The following is an 18,389-nucleotide window of genomic DNA, read 5'->3' on the forward strand; positions in this document are numbered from 1 at the left end:
ATTTAAAATGGTCTTAAACTTAAGCATGTGCTTGAGTCTTGTGATCATATGAATGTGCTTAAGGTCTTTCTTGAATCAAGTCCAGAAAGTATTGTTGCAAGAAGACATGAAGATTTATTTCAAAATCAAAAACAAAAGAAAAGAATAGGGATTCTTGAAGTCAGATTAGAAATATGATTAGCTTACTGACATTTTTTTTTTTCTAACAAAAGAGATATACACGGCCAACAGGAGACCCATGCTTGAATTATCAGCAACAGTTATTGGTTATTTAACGGAGGCCTACTTGATTAGTGATGGGAGAAAATTGTGTGTTTTGTTGTGGGGGTTTTTTAAAGTCCAGTTTCAGGAACAGACATGAGTAGCTGGGAACAGTAATCAGCTGTTTACTGTGCTCAGCAGTGCCAATTTCCCATACCTTGCTCAGTCTGCCCAAACTCCACAAATCCCTGCATTCATTCCCTCTCAGTCCAATTTTCATTTGCTTTGCTCTGTTTCTTAAAGGACAAATATGCTGCCGGCTGTGTCTCACGCATTCTGCGGGCCTTGTGCAGGCTGCTTGTTCATTGTGAGCGCAGACATCTTGGATGGCAGGAGGTAGTCAAAGAAGCTGGCAACCAGGATTCACTAAGGAACGGAGATCTCATACTGAGCTAGAGTGGCTGTGGTCTTAGAGCGTCTGTGAAATGAAAGGACGGCTCCGCTTTAGAAGGCTCCACTGCCAGTATTGTCCGATGGCTGTTCACATTCTGTGGGGTAGCAATGCACCTGCAGTTAGTCCTTTATCTGGTCTGCTTCTTATTTTCCACTCTGAAAAAGGCGGCAATGTCGATAGCTCAGTGCATGACAGAGAGCCTACAAACATCCAGAAGAAGCCATTACAAAAGAAAGAATAATGATTACCCTCTGTCTTCTGTGACTGCCGAGTTAACTCGTGTCAAGTGCATATACAAGATTATTGTGGGCTGGCAAATAAAATAAACAGAACGCCTGAAATAAAATTATTGTGCAAATAGGAAGAATTGGTGTGATTTCTCATCCTACATTTCTCTTTTCTTGTACTATCTTCCTTTGCCAGTGGTACCAAGGCATAAATAATACCCTATGCTTTATTTTAACTAATTCCATGTAATTTACCCTTCCGTAATTAATTGGTTTTGCTCATTCTCCTTCACAGTGATTTACCATTTGAGTCTATTTATGCTAACTGTTCATGTAGGGTAGCTCACTGAAGAAAGACAGATATCACAATGCTTAATGTTATATATAGACTGGAATCAATCTTCTGTGAGTTAGGTGTGTAGGTCTAGGTAGGTTGCCTTTGTGTGTGCATGGAGTCCAGATGTTTCACATCCACTGCTTCACATCATTTACGACCTAGACTGGACATGCCTGAAGATGCTTCATCTCCTGTCAGCAAAGCTCTTGATATCCAGAACTGCTTAAGACTTGATACATGTAGATCACCTTAAAATCTTCATAAAATGGCTGGCTCACGATCCAGCCCACACTCCTCAGGAGTGACAGCGAAGCATTATGGTCATGTCCCTTGTGCAGGATTTGGTCGTTATTCTTCATCATCTCAATCTGGATTAGATTTCTCTCCTGTTTTATTAATCTTTGAAACAATTTTAGTGAAGCATTCTGAATGCAAAGTACACAAACCTTTTGTGGAGTTTCTGTGAAATGAAAATTCTCTTTCCAGTTCCTGCAAAAGGCTTTCACATCCCTTAACATTCAGCACAAGATTAGCCATGCTGATTGTATCCAGTGCTCACAGAGGTAATGATATTACTTACAGGCTTGAAATTTAGCATGTATTTAAAAACTTTCACGTGTATACACCAATTGATATTTGTAGTAACAAGTAATATATCTTATTATTGTGCTTAGTTGTTATTAATACAAGAATTTATTGGCTGAATCTTGATGCCAAGAAACCAGTCTGAACTGACATAAGGCCTTCTAACACTCAGCACAACTCCCACTACCTGAAATGAGGAACAAAATGAGGGACTGTGCACATTGGCCAAGGAGTGAAGGTACTTCCACTGAGATCAGTACAAAGAACATCCAAATTCCAGCATCAAGGGAATCCGATTACCCAGCCAAGGCAGTGACGTGTTAAGTGACTGAGAATTTCACAGCCCTCCTGAAAACAAATGGTATGATGGCCTATAAGGACAGACTGTAGGCAATAGCCATTGCCTTCAAAGTGGCAGAAATAACACATTACATCCCTGTCAGCACTTTGTTTTTAGACTGGGTTTCATTATATTGCATTAATTTGTAAAGTAAGCTCATCTTGTTTCGTACTGGAATGCTGGTGACTTTAGGAGGTTCACAGTATATTGCAAACTAGGTTTTAAAGACAGAAATAAATATTATAAATAAATATCTGTAACAGAAAACAACTTTTGAAGCCACAGCGAGAGCACAAATGTTTCTTTAACATTTCCATGGAGTTTCCTATTTTAAGAAATGTAACTACATTACTTTTACAGCCTTCTGTGTTTCTATTCCATCCTGGGGTAAAAAAAATAATCTGTCAGAACGTCTTATATTTTGCTAAATGTTTATCCTTATTCCTTTACTTCAGTAACATTGTTGTCTGCAAGCTTAGTCTTAAGTACTTGATCAACTATGTTGCTTCATCAAGGTCTTCTACATCGCATCAGCTGAAGTTTATCCAGCTTTTCTTTTCCGTAGGTGTTATTTGTAACATCTTGATCTGAAAAACAAAGCTGATTTGCTTTCATTTGCTACCAAAACATAACCAAACATTTATGTCATGTCTTTAAACCAACTTTGTACACATGAATACATATACCAATCAGATATTTAAGTGTTAGCTGAAAGAATAAAATAAAATAAAATAAAATGACACATTTTTAAAAGGAGACATTTTAAACAATCATGACAATCATCACATTTTCATATTTGCTATCAGAGCAAATTTAATGCTTAAGAACCTATTTATATATTCATATTTTGATAACAACTGCTGCTCTTAAGAGTGCATATTTTTTACCTGTCACATAAAATATTTTCAAAAACCAAAACATATTACCCTAAAGAGTTGAATGGCTGAATATGCTGGCATGATATCTTATTTACTGTACTTCAGGATTTTTTTTTTTTTTCACAAAATAAACTGGTCTTTTTTGGTTTTCTGTATTCATGAGACATAGCAGCAAGTTGTCCAGCTACAACTGAAGAGATCTTTATAGAATTGGGGAGAATTTCACAATTATTCCAGAAATTATATGAGAGAAAATGTTGGGTTTTTCTTGTTTGTTTGTGGGTTGTTTTTTTTTAAGAAGTTATTTCTAAAACTCCATTATTACCAGCTCAGTTCAGTGCATGAGGCTGACATAATCCAATGCCTATGTTAGAATCTGTTTATCTATGTATCAGTATAACACCACTTACAGACCTGGTTCAGGTAAACAACACTTGAGACACAATAAGACTTAAGGACATGCTGCATTCAAATACAATCAAAAAATTGGGTTAATGTGGTTTTTTGGTCACTAAGGTTGTTCATCTTCTCTAAATCTGTCCTCTTTATTCTTCAGAGTGTAAGAACACTCATATTCCTAAAGTAACTTAAAGGAGCTATTTGTTAGGAAAAGTCTCTTTTTAGAAACAAAGACTGTCTACTATTGTAATAACTTTTAAAAACTGTATTTCTAGGTTCTTCACCTTTGAAAATGGGTGCAATTGATCACTGTGGAATAATGGTAGTTACTGAACTCTGTGTTCTAAAAACTTTACTGTCTTTTGGAATATTACAGACGTTTCACACTGGAACAGCAAATTATTGTCTTAAAATTCTCTCTGGCATTTAAAAGTTGTTTCCTCATTTTCCAAATAGGTTAAACAGCAAATGTAATGATAAAAATAAAAACAAAGTGTTAAAAATTACTACTTCAAGTGTAGGACTGGGACATATTCCACAGAAAATGTGGAATATCTTGTTTAAAAATTATAGTAAACAATCAAATATTCTTCAGTGCAGGTAATTAGTATGTACATTATAATTTAAAACTGAGTATTGATGACTGCTGCTGCTGATCTTTTAAAATCTCTTACAAAATATATATAGGATAGCCAACTGAGGATAGTTGATAAACTGTGACATAAGGTTCTCTTTTTCTTCTTTTTTTCCACCTTCTTTTCCTTTCCTCTCCACTTGGATTGAGTTTCTTCTGGCTTCTTCAAAATCATGTGCAAACGTGCGCACATACATGTGCCCACACACATACACAAATTAATTCCAGAACCAGTTTTCTAAATTTCCAATGGACTTGTACTCCTGGTGTCTTTTCACATGATCACAAGCAAGACATGCGTGTGATTCCCAGAACCTAGGAAGGTGCACAGAGAAGTCCTTCTTCCAGTTGAAATAACTAAGGTACATCTTATTATTTTTGTCAAGCATCAGAAGATATTCTGCCAACTCTCTGGGGGAAAGAAAATCTTCCACATGGATGAAAGAGTCTGCTGGAATGTAATTCTCATAATTTTCTCTGGAAGGGCCCAGTACGACTGGTACTGATCCAGCCAGAAGAGCGTTGTAAAGTTTCTCAGTAATGTAATCTTTGTGGATTGAGTTTTCAAAGGAAAGGTAGAATTTGCAAGTAGAGATAGTTGGAATCAAGTTTTTATCATTGACATAGTCTCCAAAGGCTTGTCCGTAGGTGTGGATTTCAATGTATTTGCTAAGCTCATTGTAGTACTTGACTCGAGCGTGCTCAGGGTTCCAGTTACTTACAACCCAACAGACCAAGTTTTCCTTACTTGGTACTTCAAATGTAAAGGAACTTGTACCAACCATCATGAAGCCATAAGGCACCTGAATATCCGAATCACGCCGATAAGTCAGGGTCAGGTTAAAGAGGTGTTCAATGCCACTCTTTTGCGGAGTATGAGTTGGAGACTCCAAGTTCATCCAAATCCACTTCTGGAATGGTGGTCTGGCTTGCTGAGGTAAATTAGTCAGATCCCAGCTGATGTCCCTGTGATGAATGAGAACAGCGTGGGATCTGTTATATAGTGAGCGGTCAATAGTCAGATGGCACCCGTGGATATTGAACATTGTTTGGCAGGATGTTAGATCGAACGTCTGACCAAATGGCCAGACCCAGATCAAAATAGTAGTCTCATTAAGATTATCAGTTTTGGAAGAAAAGAAGTTCTTCATTTTCAAAACTGAGCTGGCTGATTCTATGGGGCCAGAGATCCAGCTATTTGTTGGTTTGATATAAATTAGTATAAATGCCATGAAACAACCAAGGACGATGAAGATAATAAAAAATGGCCGGAAAATTCCTTTAGATGTCGATGTCATAATTTGTTCTGAGAAAAAAAGAGAGGAAGAGAAAGAGAGAAAATAACATCAGGTATTGTTACATGTATGTGTCCTGTCAAAGCAATCAGACATCAAAATGGACAGAACTTCAACATCACTGAGTTATAACCTCAGAAATTTCCTATTCACATTAAAAGCTAATTGACATAAATTAAAAGCAGAATTTTAATGCATCTCATACTTATTATAAAACACTATATAACTTTAGAAGTCTTTTTGCTTAGAACCTAGGCCAAGAGTTTAAGAGATTCACAAGACTGTTTGAAAAGTAGTTCATGTTGATTGTCTACATGGGGATGAACATTCATGCCTTCTTGAGAGAACTCCTAATATAGCTAAGGAAAGGAAGCAGCAATCGAGTTTCTTAGCTCCTCTGTTCTCATATGCAGCCTCACATAGTTCCAACATAAAGAAAAATCAGTAAAAAGTTGTCCTTAAGTATTTTATTATGTTTTTATGCTACAGCCACTCCTTCCTTCTACACTTTTCCCTGGCTCCAACATGGGTCCCTCCCATGAGATGCAGATCCTTCAAGGAAAACCCCTCTGCTCCTGCAATCCCTTCAGGGCATAGCCCTCTGCTCTGGCATGGAGTCCTCTGAGGCTGAAGCAGCGCTATTTGCTCCATTGTGGCCCTCCATGAACTGCAGGGGAACCTCTGCTCCAGTGCCTAGATGACTTCCTCCCATCGTTCTTCTCTGGTGCTCAAAGGGTTGTTTCTCACACTTTGTTTTTCCTCATTCCTCACTAACTCTGCTTTTCTGAAACACACTTCCACCATTGTGGCTTCAGGGTTCAGCCATGCCCTGTGGTGTGTCTCCTGGAGGCAGCTGGAATCAGCTGTCTGGCATGGGGCAGTGGCTTCCCTGCAGCGTCTGCTGCCACTGCCTTGTCACGGACACCCAGTACAGTTCTATAAAATATACTCTGAGTCTGACTCTTGCCTCAGACCCTTTCTTTTGGATGTAGTTTAGCAGGTCCTCCCTGCTTTCAGCAAAATGATCCTGGAGAGAGTAAAGAGGAGGAACTGTTTTCACTTATCCTCATCAGCTTAAATTCCTCTGAAAGAAGTAAGTGGTTTTACAGCAACATTACATTGGCTTTTTTTAGCCTATGTTGATTTTTTTTTTTTCTGGAAAATATGTCTAGAGGGGAGGTTATGACCCACAAGAACAGAAAGCTGCTTTCTTGCCTTACTGCAGCCAAAGTCAGAATGGGGGTCTCTGAGGAAGAAGGGATTTAGGCAGAGTAGCTCTAGGAGATGAAGCTGAAGGAAAAAAAAACAAGAGGCTGAGCTGACCTTCATGTAACTGTTCTTCGCTTTTGTGCTGCTGAAATCAACACACAGAAAAGGTATAGCTTTTCACTGAACTGATAGCATGAGCTGAGTTTGAACAATAGGTTGGGGAAGATGTCTATTCACAAAGACTGTTCATTGTCTACTTACTGAAATGGGCAAGAAATCAGAAAAGGACCTTAACATTGCACCTTGTAACTTAACCCTCCAGTTAAAAGCCCTTTAACACGGGCCTCTCTGGTAGGGATTATTTTACAGTAAGCTCTAACTAATAAAATCCTGCCTAATCACATGGCAATTCTTGCTTCATAGGAGATGACCAGATACTACATAATCTTTTCTCTGTTTGAAATTCTAGTGTGTTCAGGGCATTGCATTTGTGTAGGAAGCTTTTGAATTGTAGTGACAATTTCAGGATAAACATTTGCCATTTGTGCTTCCCAGAGAATCAATGTTAACATCTCACAAAACTAAACAGGTGACTTTACCTATTTTATACCTTCCAGATTTGTTTCCTTCCATTGCTCTTCTGCCTTGTGAGCCCATGTTCCCCCTCCTGATCTGGGATCATAGTTCTTAGGTTTTTTGCCTTTCACCAAATACTGGCCTACAGTCAGGATAGTTCCCTTTAGTTTCCTATCCTCTGGATTCAGAGGACTAACTGTTCATTATGTAGTCTCATATATCCCTTAAATGTGTAGGCATCACCAACGTGCTTCATTTTGAAGCTACAGCTAATGGGATAGTGGAAAAGGGTTGTGAAAAGAAGACCTATTAAAACCTGGAATAAGAAGCTTGCAATGAAGCAGAAGACCTAAACAGGGTCCTAAAAGTACCTTTATCCTGAGAAGCTTGACAGGATTTTGTGATGGAATTCTATTTTTCTATTCCATTTTATGCTAACTCCAAGAATAACTATTAGGACGTGCACAGCAGTTATTTTTCAGGGTGAGGTGTTAGCCTCAGATGCAATAACATCTGTGCTTTGTAGAGTAGATTGAGGAGCCTATGGCATAGACCAGGAAACTCTACCTTCATGGCTTTTGGTACCGATTACTGCACACGGTCAGGCAGCTGTAGAGAGAAGGCATGTGGTAAGGATTTGTTGACAAATACTGTTTTCTGGACAAGCAGCTTGTCTCTACTGCTAGGAAGTATAGGTTGGGGTGGGGTGGGTGGGGGTGTTTGTCCACTAGAATTCATGGAATATTTTTTTCACCATACTCTCCAAACTGTAGAGTCTTTTCCATATTTACTTATTTCCTTCTCCCCTTTTGTGCCCAAAATCACCATTGATCTCCTCCTGTGATCCTCACTATAAAGGTAACACTAAGGAGACATTCCTTACAAGACATCCAGCCAAGTAACCTTAGCTCACCCTTCCCCTTTCATGCCTTTCTTTCTACTGCAAAATCACAAATTTCCTTTTAGCAGATCCCCTCCCCCATCAATCTCTGGCATGCCAGACTCTGAAAAGAAAACTTTGTCAAAGAAATGTGTTTGCTGAGACTTTTGCCAACTGGAAGAATTTGGTACTTTTGATAGTTTTATTATAAAGTACATTTGAGAGTGTGGTGCCATAGCTGCTTTTTTGCTGAGCTGAAGATATAGGATTTCATCAGTACAAGGCTATTTTTCTCGGTACAAAACTTAGCAAGGCTCCCTTTTAAGTGCAAAACTTGGCATTCCATCAGCAAGCAACTCCATTTAGTAGCAACACAAAGAGGGAAATAGTAACAGGGTACCAGCAGCATTAACCCCAAGTACCCCACGCAAGGCTTGCAAAAATGTATCTATTAAGCAAATGCATCATGTTCACTAAGAAATAAAATGGAATTTTATGGGAGCTTTTTTATTGTGACTTAATTGCAACAGTGACTTCTCCATCACTCCAATAATTTTTTGGTCATGCAACACTGCAGGAGGCAGAAAATGTAACCTTTCTAATTGATAATATCAATGCCTGTTTCCCTGATGTATTTTTACACCAGTTTCTCTGGTATACCTTCAAGATTTTGCCATCAGCACAAAATATATCTCTCCTTGCAGAGGTATAATTTTCATTACTAGTCCAGTACTGAGATTTTTGAGATGACAAGGACTGTATGTTAAAATTAAGCTGGAGCAAACATTTTTTGAAATCATGGACACTGAATGATGAATAAAAAACCATAACGTGCTACTTTTCTTGCCTTAGAATTCTTGAGTGTTCAAGGCTAACTCTAATCTTCATCACTCAGTCTCTGGATAACTCAAAAAGAAATACTTAGCAACCTGAAGACAGCTTTTGAGGATCACTCCTGGGATCAGATGGGGCATTTCTAGCACAGTGAACTTACCGAGACTGAGGAGCAGAGGCAGCAAACGGAGGTGTCAGAGGTAGGCTCATTTGGAAGCAGAGAACTCGCTAGGTGGATAATTTAGGACTATTAAAAGGAGAGCAAAATGCAGCGGGAACTGATAGGAGTCAGGAACAAACAACTGCTATTGTTAGAAAGAAGGCTCATGTGAAATTGCTGTCCCTGTCCTCTGGCATGTTTCGCCAGCCTCAGCCACCGCACATCTGCATTTATGCCAAGAGCTATGTTTTCCCAGACCTTGCTTCCAATTAGCTGGAGCTTTTTCGCCTGCAGTACTAAAAGAAAACTGGTTGCCTCAGGATAACCCCAGTGTGACTTCTTATCTCCAGGTCTCTGCTGCATGGAAGTGCCCTAAACTGCTTTTGCTTTAGCTCTCAGAGACTGAAGAATGCTTCTTGTTATTGGAATTAACTCTCACGGTTCCCAGTTACGCCTCCTCTGCAGCAACCCGAATGGTGGGTATTTTCTCTCCACATGGGCTTGTTTCCACCCCTTCCATGTCTGTCCCACAGATTTCTGAAAGCAGCTTGGTGTGAAAAGGCTCAATAGAGTCGCATATAGTTAAAGGCTGGAACTTGAATGAGCTGCTAATCTCAGACTGGGTATTTTTATTCCATTGTTTGCCAGATTCTTTTTCTTCCCCTCTCCACCTCCTTCTTTTTTGGGTTATTTGTTCAATTCCTGAGATTCCAGTTTGGTGTACTTGCACTTTGAGAGGAGCTTAGTATCTTTTTATCCAAAGGCAGGTATTTTTATTTTGAACAGTTTTAGAAAAATGATCTAAGAGCACTCTGGGGGACAGGTGGCTATTAGGATAGATTGCATAGGGAGGGTGCTGAACCTTTCACCCGAGGCTGTTAAGAACAGGTTAGACGAGCATCACTCAGCAATGAATGATCAGATTCTGCCCCCAGGTCCCTGGGTTGGGCTAGATGACCTCACCTGATTCCTTCCAGCCTTGTGCTCAGGGATCACTTTAAACACAGATCTCTGTAAAATACGCCTAATAAAAGCAGCACAAGCAGGCAGTCTGAAACCGCAAAGAATTGCTGAGTAAATGAGTAGAAAAATCCCCCATCTTGAAACTTGTCTTGCAAACTGTGAAACAGTCATACTGTACACAGTGAAATTGTGAAGGAAACTGAAAAATTGCATGGACAACAACAGAAACCTCCCTGTTTCCAAAGGCAAAGCATAAAGCTTCCTGTCAGTTCCTAGCTGGGGTACTGCTGCCTTTTATTTTTTTTTTTTTGAGAATGTCTGATTCTCATCCCCCCCAGGCCTTGCTTGGGAAACCCTATTCTCAGCTGCCTTCTCCCAGCTGCTGTGAAGCACACAGCGTGCTGCTACGGCTCAGCGGCTCCCAGCCTTCCCCAGTGACTGCCATCTATCCTCTTCTCCCCACGGCAGCCACACGCTGTCACTCTCCAGCTGCTTAGGCAACAGCTCAGCGGTTCCTTTCTGCCATCCAACTGTACAGCAGAAGGCATTAGCCAGCGATGCAGCCTCTCCGAGTGAGAGAGGCAAATGGCTATGGCGTTGCTGTCGGTACTGGAGGGAGCCTACCTCCACCCCCACAGCACATAAGAAAAAAAACCTCAAAAGCAAAATGGAGTTAACTCACAATCCTGTCAGCAAAGAACTTTTCCAGACAGTCTGGCAGTAATGTTAGGACACCCCACTTTGCAGCTGTGTCGCTTTCTGTTTCTGAGCTCTTAGGTTTGTCTCAGGGAGAACGTGAGTACTATTCATTCCCTCCATGGCACAGTTGGAAAATACATGCATACTAAGCTATCAAACCTCAGCAGCACTGCCAGCTTTGGTAACACGCAGAATCAAGAGTTTTATTACCTCAACTTCCACGTCAACTTGTCCACATTAGCTACTTTATGACCCATAAGTGGTCTGTAGGAGGGGTTGTGGCTTTCTGTATTGTGCTAATTACAGAAAAAAGGGAGTTTTTAACCACTGTAGCTTGGTAGCCAATTTTATCTGCCTTGCCAGGAAAGACATTTTTCTCTTTCTGAAGATAAAGCTCACCCTAGCTATGCAGCACAAGCCTGTCTGCACTTCTTTGAAGAGCCCTGAAGAGCCTGGGCACCAAGCAACGTTGATCAACGAAAAGCTGCTCCAGATGCAAGTGGTCTTTCTCCCTTCTTTCTGCAGCTTGGGGACTGTGAACTGCTGTTTTCTCTGATTCTGCCAGAACTGCAGAAAGGGCTCTTCAGCAACTTTGTGGCTGATTTGTGAAAGGGCACCTGACCAGCCCAGATACCAATTACATGCCTGCTCAAGCTGTGTGGTTGCAAAGCAGCCCTAGTTAACTCACAGTAGCTGTGAAAATGGTGCGAGCTAAGCTGAACAGAGATAGAACATGAAGTGCCAGGAGGAGAATCATGGACTTTACTATGCATGTGGCCTAAACCACACACACCCCGGAATCAAAGTTGCTTCTGGCTTATTTCCTAGTGTGCGTCCCATAGTACAATGAAAAAACACCTCTCCATGCAAAGCAGACGAATCAGAATCAGGAAAGAGCAGAGGGTGCCTGTTTCTAATAATAAACACTTACTGTGGGGGACATTACTTTTGTGGCAGAGCATGAGTTTTGGAGCTCTAAGCACCAGCTGTTTGTGTAGATACGATTAGAGGCTGTGTGCAGTAGTCACACTGCTGAATCTTGCTGCATAGGCAAGCTCTATAAGTTTAATTGGGATTTAATGCTGCCTTTCTTTGCAGATACAACTGCATGATGTGGAGGATTCTGCCAGTAGCAGCATAACTCCTGAGACAGCTCTGTAGCCTAGAAAGAAAGCCTGAGAGGCCTCTAAAAAATACCATAAAATCCCCATAATCTGATCTCTACTTAACATTTCACATCTCTGCCTGCCTAGCACCTTTTCCTTAAGCAACTCATTATACCTCTGGGTTTGGGATCTGCACTGATGTAATTGTAGGGTTTTGTGTTTTTTAGGATACAGGTCAATGTTCTTGCTTTGCTTTGCAAAGTTTTAACTGCTAGGGATACTGGAAGCCAGAGAGACAACAGCTGCCCTAGAGAGAACAGAAAGCAACTGTAGTGCTCAAATCACTTATGATCTGCTCTGTGGCTGAAAGGGAGAATGGCATTTACTAAAACAGTCAGAAGGGAAGTGGAACAAAGAGGCAATGCTTTGAAATATGTCCATATTCCTTGCAAATAAACATTTATTTTATTCCCATCTCAGGGTGGAAGGTAAGACATTTGCTTTAGAAATCCAGCCAACTGAATTAAATTCCTTGACTATTCTGAAGAAAGAACTAAATGTTGGTCAACAGGATTCAGGGTGGTCGAGAGTCCTTCTCCATGTTCCGCTAGCTGTTGTCTGCATGACTTGAGCAGAGCTTCTCAGTGCTCTGGCTTTCATGAAAAAGCATCAGTGATTCAGAGCTCCAGGTTAAAGTTTGTATATAGAAAATATTAAGCCTTTGTATCACCAAATACTGATTGCCAAAAAAGTTACTTATTTTCTATATCTGGTAAAAGTGCAATTCAAATAAGTGATGTAGTGTAAAGCACTTCTAAGTGTAAAGCTATCAGCACTATGTTCATGGACAACTGGCACAATGGAAGAATAGTACTGAGTATTTTCCCACTGGGTGCCCACAGCTATGTTTGCAAGGTCACTTGTGTTGGTAGTGCTAAACGTTTTAAAGAAAGAGGCCTGTAGGTGTGAGAAAGAAGCTGATTATAAAACCAGACTCTTAAATGAAGGTGCTTTGTCGTGATAGAGCAAACAAATTAGTAAGTCACTATAAAGATTGGGCGCTGAAAACAAGAGCAGAAGACTTTTAAGAGTCCAATCCAAGTCAATTCTTACTCATACACAGAGAGAGAGAAAGATCCATACAAAGTAAATTCAGAATCATTCCTAATAAGATTATAAGACATTTAAACATATGCACACACACAAACAGAAACAAAAAAGTAATCCCTTCAAACCTAAAGCATCAAATAGCAAGATTGACAGCATATTTTGAACAGAATATGTGCTTTAGATAGCATATATTGTAAACCCAGCAGAAATAACAATCCCCAAACCTCTCAAACCCCACGTTCCTCTGAGGAAAAAGAAAAAAATCCCAGTTGAGTGAAACCAGTGGTTAATTTCTTGGAGTACCTCTTTGTGTGCATAACAAAAGGAAGAGCAGAGAGCTGGAACTACTAGTGTAACAAGCTGAGAAATACAAAGCTTGACAAAAAGTCACTGAAAAGACATTTTCTATAGAAAAGAAAGAAAAAGAAATCCTTCACTCAAGAAATAGCAAATACATAAGAGGAATGGGTTGAAGGAACAATATTCTGAAAAAAATCCTTCAGTAGTTGCAAACACCTACATGTTCTAAGATGATGTTTCCCTGTTACTACTCACTGTCCTGGTTAACATATGCACTGATGCCTCTGAGAGCAACTCTCAAGGTTAGGATATGGGAATGCAGAGTATTATGCACAGGTTGTTGACAGTACATTGTACGAAGCAGGTCAGTAGTTAGTGCAGAAATCGTATTTCATTTGAAAAGACTCAAGCTATTTACTATTTCTTAGCTTACTTTCTTCCTTTTATGCTTGTTAAAAAGAGAAGTTAAATATTTGCAGTGTAAGTTAAAGTAGTTCTTTCTGGTGTTCAATTACTGAATTTTACTGTCATACATTATTCTACTCTTAATGGAGCAAAAATTCCATCATTAATTAATAATTTTTTTACCGGTGTAGTAACAATTTAATGTAAAATTATTTACTATAGCTTGCAAATGTAATTTGCCAAGTTGTCTTTTCCCATCTTAAGGTTTGCAGCCTCTCTCTGTTACAACCCTACTGCACATATTAAAAGCAGGTATTGAAATGGGGAAAGAAAGAGTTTTCATTTGTTCCTGCTGTGTGAAGAACACCGTACTCAGAAAGCAACTTTATGTAGAAAGACAGCAGAGACAGACAGGTAGGAGGAAATGCAAGGAGAAAGGGAGAGAGCAAGGGAAATAAATTGAAAGAGGGTAAAAAAAGAGAGCAAGATACAAGGTCAGCAGCACTCTATTTAATTCTGTATTCCTCTGCTCTAAGGACATCAGGGTAAAGAAAGAGGGTGGCAGGCAGTTGCCTTTGAAGTCTGTTGATCCCTGCAGTTAACACAGTTTAGCAAAAGTAGGTAGGACTAATTTGATGACAAGAGTGACAAAAAGTCTCTAAACCCCTGGTTGATTATTCTACCCCAAACCCTAAGGAACCCCAAACCAGAAATAGTCACCTTTGGTTAGGAAATGCTACCTGGCTCTGAAACTGCAAGCCTGAAAAGCCTCTCTTCATTTACCACTTAATGCTGCTGGTCGTGTTTTAAACTCTCCCTGTCCCTCTGCCTTTCTGTGCACTTAGCAGCCTGGTGCCAGCGCGTCCCCAGAAGGGACTCATTCTTCACGGGGAAAGGCCATTCAAAATCGATAAACTAGCTATTCCCCCATCTCTCAGCCCCGAGGATGCAGATGTGCCTACAAGAGCAGACTCTATCTAAGCGCAGTGGTAGCCTCTGCTTTTTGTTTGTCTAGTTTTAAAGAAACAGGTATAGGGTGAAGTCCTTTTATGCAATAATTGAAACTATGACCTATCCTACTTCAGCCCGAAGTGATTCAGACCTCGATATTTCACTTTCCTTAAAGATTTTCTGCCTCCCAGGTGACAGTGGCTGTCGATTTTAAAATGCGTGAAGAGCTTTAGGATTAGAGGGGAAGAATCCTATCCTCCTTGGTGATGCCCTAGCTGCTAATCGAGACACTACTGTTTTCCCTTGACCTCTTTCTGTCTCTTGCCTATCGACTCCCTAATGATTTATGCCCCGGGGCACATCTGCAGCAGGAGAGGGTGGAGGCAGCTTCCTTCCCTGTGTAGTTTACAACAAGGTGGCAGAGGTGGTTTGAATCTCCTTTGTTGGAAAGATCAGAAAAAACCCGACCTCTATTCTGGGTGAATCCTCCTCCAGTTGTGTTTCAAAAGGTGCAATTCCCTAATTCCTACATAAAAGAAAGGGTCTCTGATCTCCAAGGAAGATTCCCAGGAATGACCCACTCCTTCAGAGCTTTGAGCATACCTTGGAGAGGGATGGAGAAATATACATTTCAGTTCTTTTCGGGTCAGCCACCTCCACTGTTGTGCAGTGTGTCTCCTTCATTAGGTGCCTAACTAATCTCCTGTGTTAGGTAGGTGCTCTAGGCACCCTAACGAGGCTTTTGGGCAAATAGCTGGCCATGCACAGACTGTCTGCATGATTGTATGTGGTCAGATGCCATGCAAAACCAAACCAAAAATACCGCAGTGTCCCTCCCAGCCAAATTAAATTCTGTCTTGTAAGTTCTCATAGAGTGAGTGAAATAAAAAGCAACAACAGCAGTGATAATACTGATAGTAATAATAGGAAATCTTGATCTTACTGACGAGCATCATGATGTGATGAAGGACAGCACAGCTTTGCCAGAGCAATTAGCGGCCAATGAGTCTCATAAAGGCCAGAGAAGAAAGTGATAGGAGGACTTCCAGGTTGCTCTATCTCTTTAACTTGAGTTTAATTGAGTTGAATTTAATTTGTGTTAATTTAAGTGTTAATCACCTTCTATCTAATTTTCAACACTTATAGCATGAGACTAATGATATTTTCCCTCATTTAATAAAATGTTTTAAAATTTATAACTTAAAAGGACTGTACAAGCAAAATAAAATTCTACTCTAGTAATTGCAGCACTTCCACTTTTGAAATGTCTTCCCTTACAGTATCTTTTGGACTTTTACAAGCATTAATTAAATTTTAATCACAGCACAATCAGAAATTATTGCTAAAACTGCTTTATAGAGCATAAAGGAAGGGTAGAAATAAGGTCCTAGAATGATAAAATGATTTGCATAGCATTATAAAGATTTTAATAAATATTTGACAACAATGACTTGGATTTATATCAAAACAGTTGAGTCTGTGGGATAGAATATTTTCCTTCAAACAAATGTCACCAGAAGCTAGTCATATCACATTTATTCAGATCAGATATCTCTGGCATGTATCTTTGTTTCAAATATCTGAAAACACATCCTAATCTTCTTGATAGTGGTAACTTAGTAAAGGGAAATGGAGGATTTAATCAGATTAAAGTCAATGACCCCTTGATCTGTACAATACAAAAAACTACAACCCTTTTTCAGAACCAGAGTCGAAACTCTGTCAGCAAAGCTGGATTTGCTGGAAGACAAGAAGAATCACAGTTGAAATCTTGCTCACAGAAACACTGGCAAGCCTTCTATTAATTTCAGCATGGTTCAGGTTTTGTTCTTTCAGTTGACCGTGGCAACATGTAAGAAGTGATAAAGAGGGCTCAGAAGCTACCCCTTTTGTGATTAAAGTTAACGTAGAAATGGAAAACCTAAGGCAACTCAGGAGAGAGCGAGACAGGAGCTCAGGGAATCTAAACACTGGAACAAGCTGCAAATAATAAACTCTCCCACATACACACATGTACATCGACACACACAGTCAGCAATCGTAGGAAAGATCTAATCGCCTGTCGAAAGTGTGTTTTCATACCCGCAACTTGTTATCAATCTCTGTATGTACATACATATGTAATCTAGATAATATAAACATATACATACACACACACTCTATATTGTAATCGTAGCACACTTCATTTCTTAGATTCTCTGAAATGTGTCTCATCAATTCTGCTTTATATTCATTTGTACCTGTAGCCTTACAGGCACCTGTACATCTGTAAATCCGTACACATACCCACGTATGCTGATGAATATATAAAAATTTACTGCCCAACCTGCTGGGCGTGGATGGAGGCAGTGGTCCTAAAGAGACACTCCATAGCTTTGCAGGTGCAGGAGGTGATGGAGCGACTACTCCTGCTGTACTGGCAAACAGGAGGGAGAGAAGCAGAGCACTGAGCCGGGAAGGGGTGGGTGGGAAGAGTCAATGCAAAGCAGAGACAGGGATTATTATGCATGAGAAATAAAATATTTTTCTTTCTTTTATACCTTAACCCTGTTATCAGAGACGACATGAAAGAAAGCTCTCAAACATTTCCTACAGAAAGAAACACAGCAGCAGGTTGAATCAGTCCTGTGGTCCTGAAGATGATTTACAGCGTGGGAGACCTCTGTATATATCATGTCTAGAGATGGGAAATCTGCCTGTAGACTTTTGGAAAAATTGTGGCAAAGAAGAGAAGGCAGTTTCTTGGACTAGGAATCTGATGAAATATTTTGTGGGGAAATGGTGTGGATTTACTCAAGAATCTTTCCTAATAACTAAACAAGTGTGTTTATTGACACAGTTGATGGGAATAGAAAGCTTTAAAGATAAAGGCTTCTTAAAATCCAATTTAGTTTTATTTGTATTCTGCTACTTCTTGCATTTTCAGTGTCATCAATGATTATCAGCTTCATTTTTATTGCCATGCAGTTTCTTTCAAGTTTTCTGTGCTTTTAGGTTTTGAGTCATGAATATGATAAATATGATAATTGCTTTCAACCAGGTATTTCTGTTGGATTAATTTTAACTTCCAATGAAAAGGTCTAAAATTTATGTGTGTGTTTTGGGTTTTTTTAAAAGTATAATTCTAAGCACATTTAAGAATAAACTCTCACCAACGTTTTTTTTCCCACGTATCTTCTGTTTATTTTCTGAGTTACTCTGTTCAGGTTTCAATGTTGTGCTTGACACCTTAGCATCTGTTTTTGTTATTTATTGTTCTGAAATGATGGTCTGCAATGCCAAAAGGGAAGATTAAAACCTAAGTAGAATACATGGGAATTTGTTCTATTTAAACGTTCCTGTACTCAAAGAGGGTGGTTGTTTTTGCTCTGTTCGGCATGTGAGAATGACAGGAGGATGACCCGAGTGCACACATTCAATTTGCTTCCTTAGTGTTGCTGAGACTGGCTGCCTGGCTGGGGAAAATATAGATCTTCAGCAGAACTCAGCATGTATGTAGTCTTGTTGTGGGACCTTTAGCAATAGAGAGGGCTGATTTCGTGGAGCTTTGTTCATCCTTCAGAAGGATTTACCACTAGAGAAAATTTGGCCAAATGAGAAGCAGGAAGGAATTGTACCTGTACCAATAAATATGAAGATGGAAGGAGATTTTGTAACTCAGTCTTTGGGATAATTAGCAGCTAATGTGTGCTTAGGTGATGGATACATACACCGTTCATAATACACATATTAATATATATAAAGTGTCTTTTGCTTCGTTTAAACAACTAGAACAACAACAGCAAAGTTATTTCAAATTGTTAGAAGCTAGAAATATTCATTAGAAACCAGAGGCTGAAAACCTGG

General features: G+C 39.7%; 1 protein-coding gene across 1 annotated transcript in view; it reads right to left on the bottom strand.

Moving 5' to 3' along the window:
• Nucleotides 1–4,273: 4,273 nt before the first annotated feature.
• The window catches only part of FUT9 (fucosyltransferase 9), a gene marked incomplete at both ends in the record, with an annotated part of 111,466 nt that continues 97,350 nt past the window's right edge, over nucleotides 4,274–18,389 (bottom strand). The window contains one exon of the mRNA XM_084261567.1: nucleotides 4,274–5,361. Coding sequence (XP_084117693.1) covers nucleotides 4,274–5,361 — 1,088 coding nt within the window. The remainder of the gene's footprint in view (nucleotides 5,362–18,389) is intronic.

The sequence above is a fragment of the Gallinula chloropus genome, assembly GCF_964237585.1.
Source record: "Gallinula chloropus genome assembly, chromosome: 3".
NCBI lineage: Eukaryota > Metazoa > Chordata > Aves > Gruiformes > Rallidae > Gallinula > Gallinula chloropus.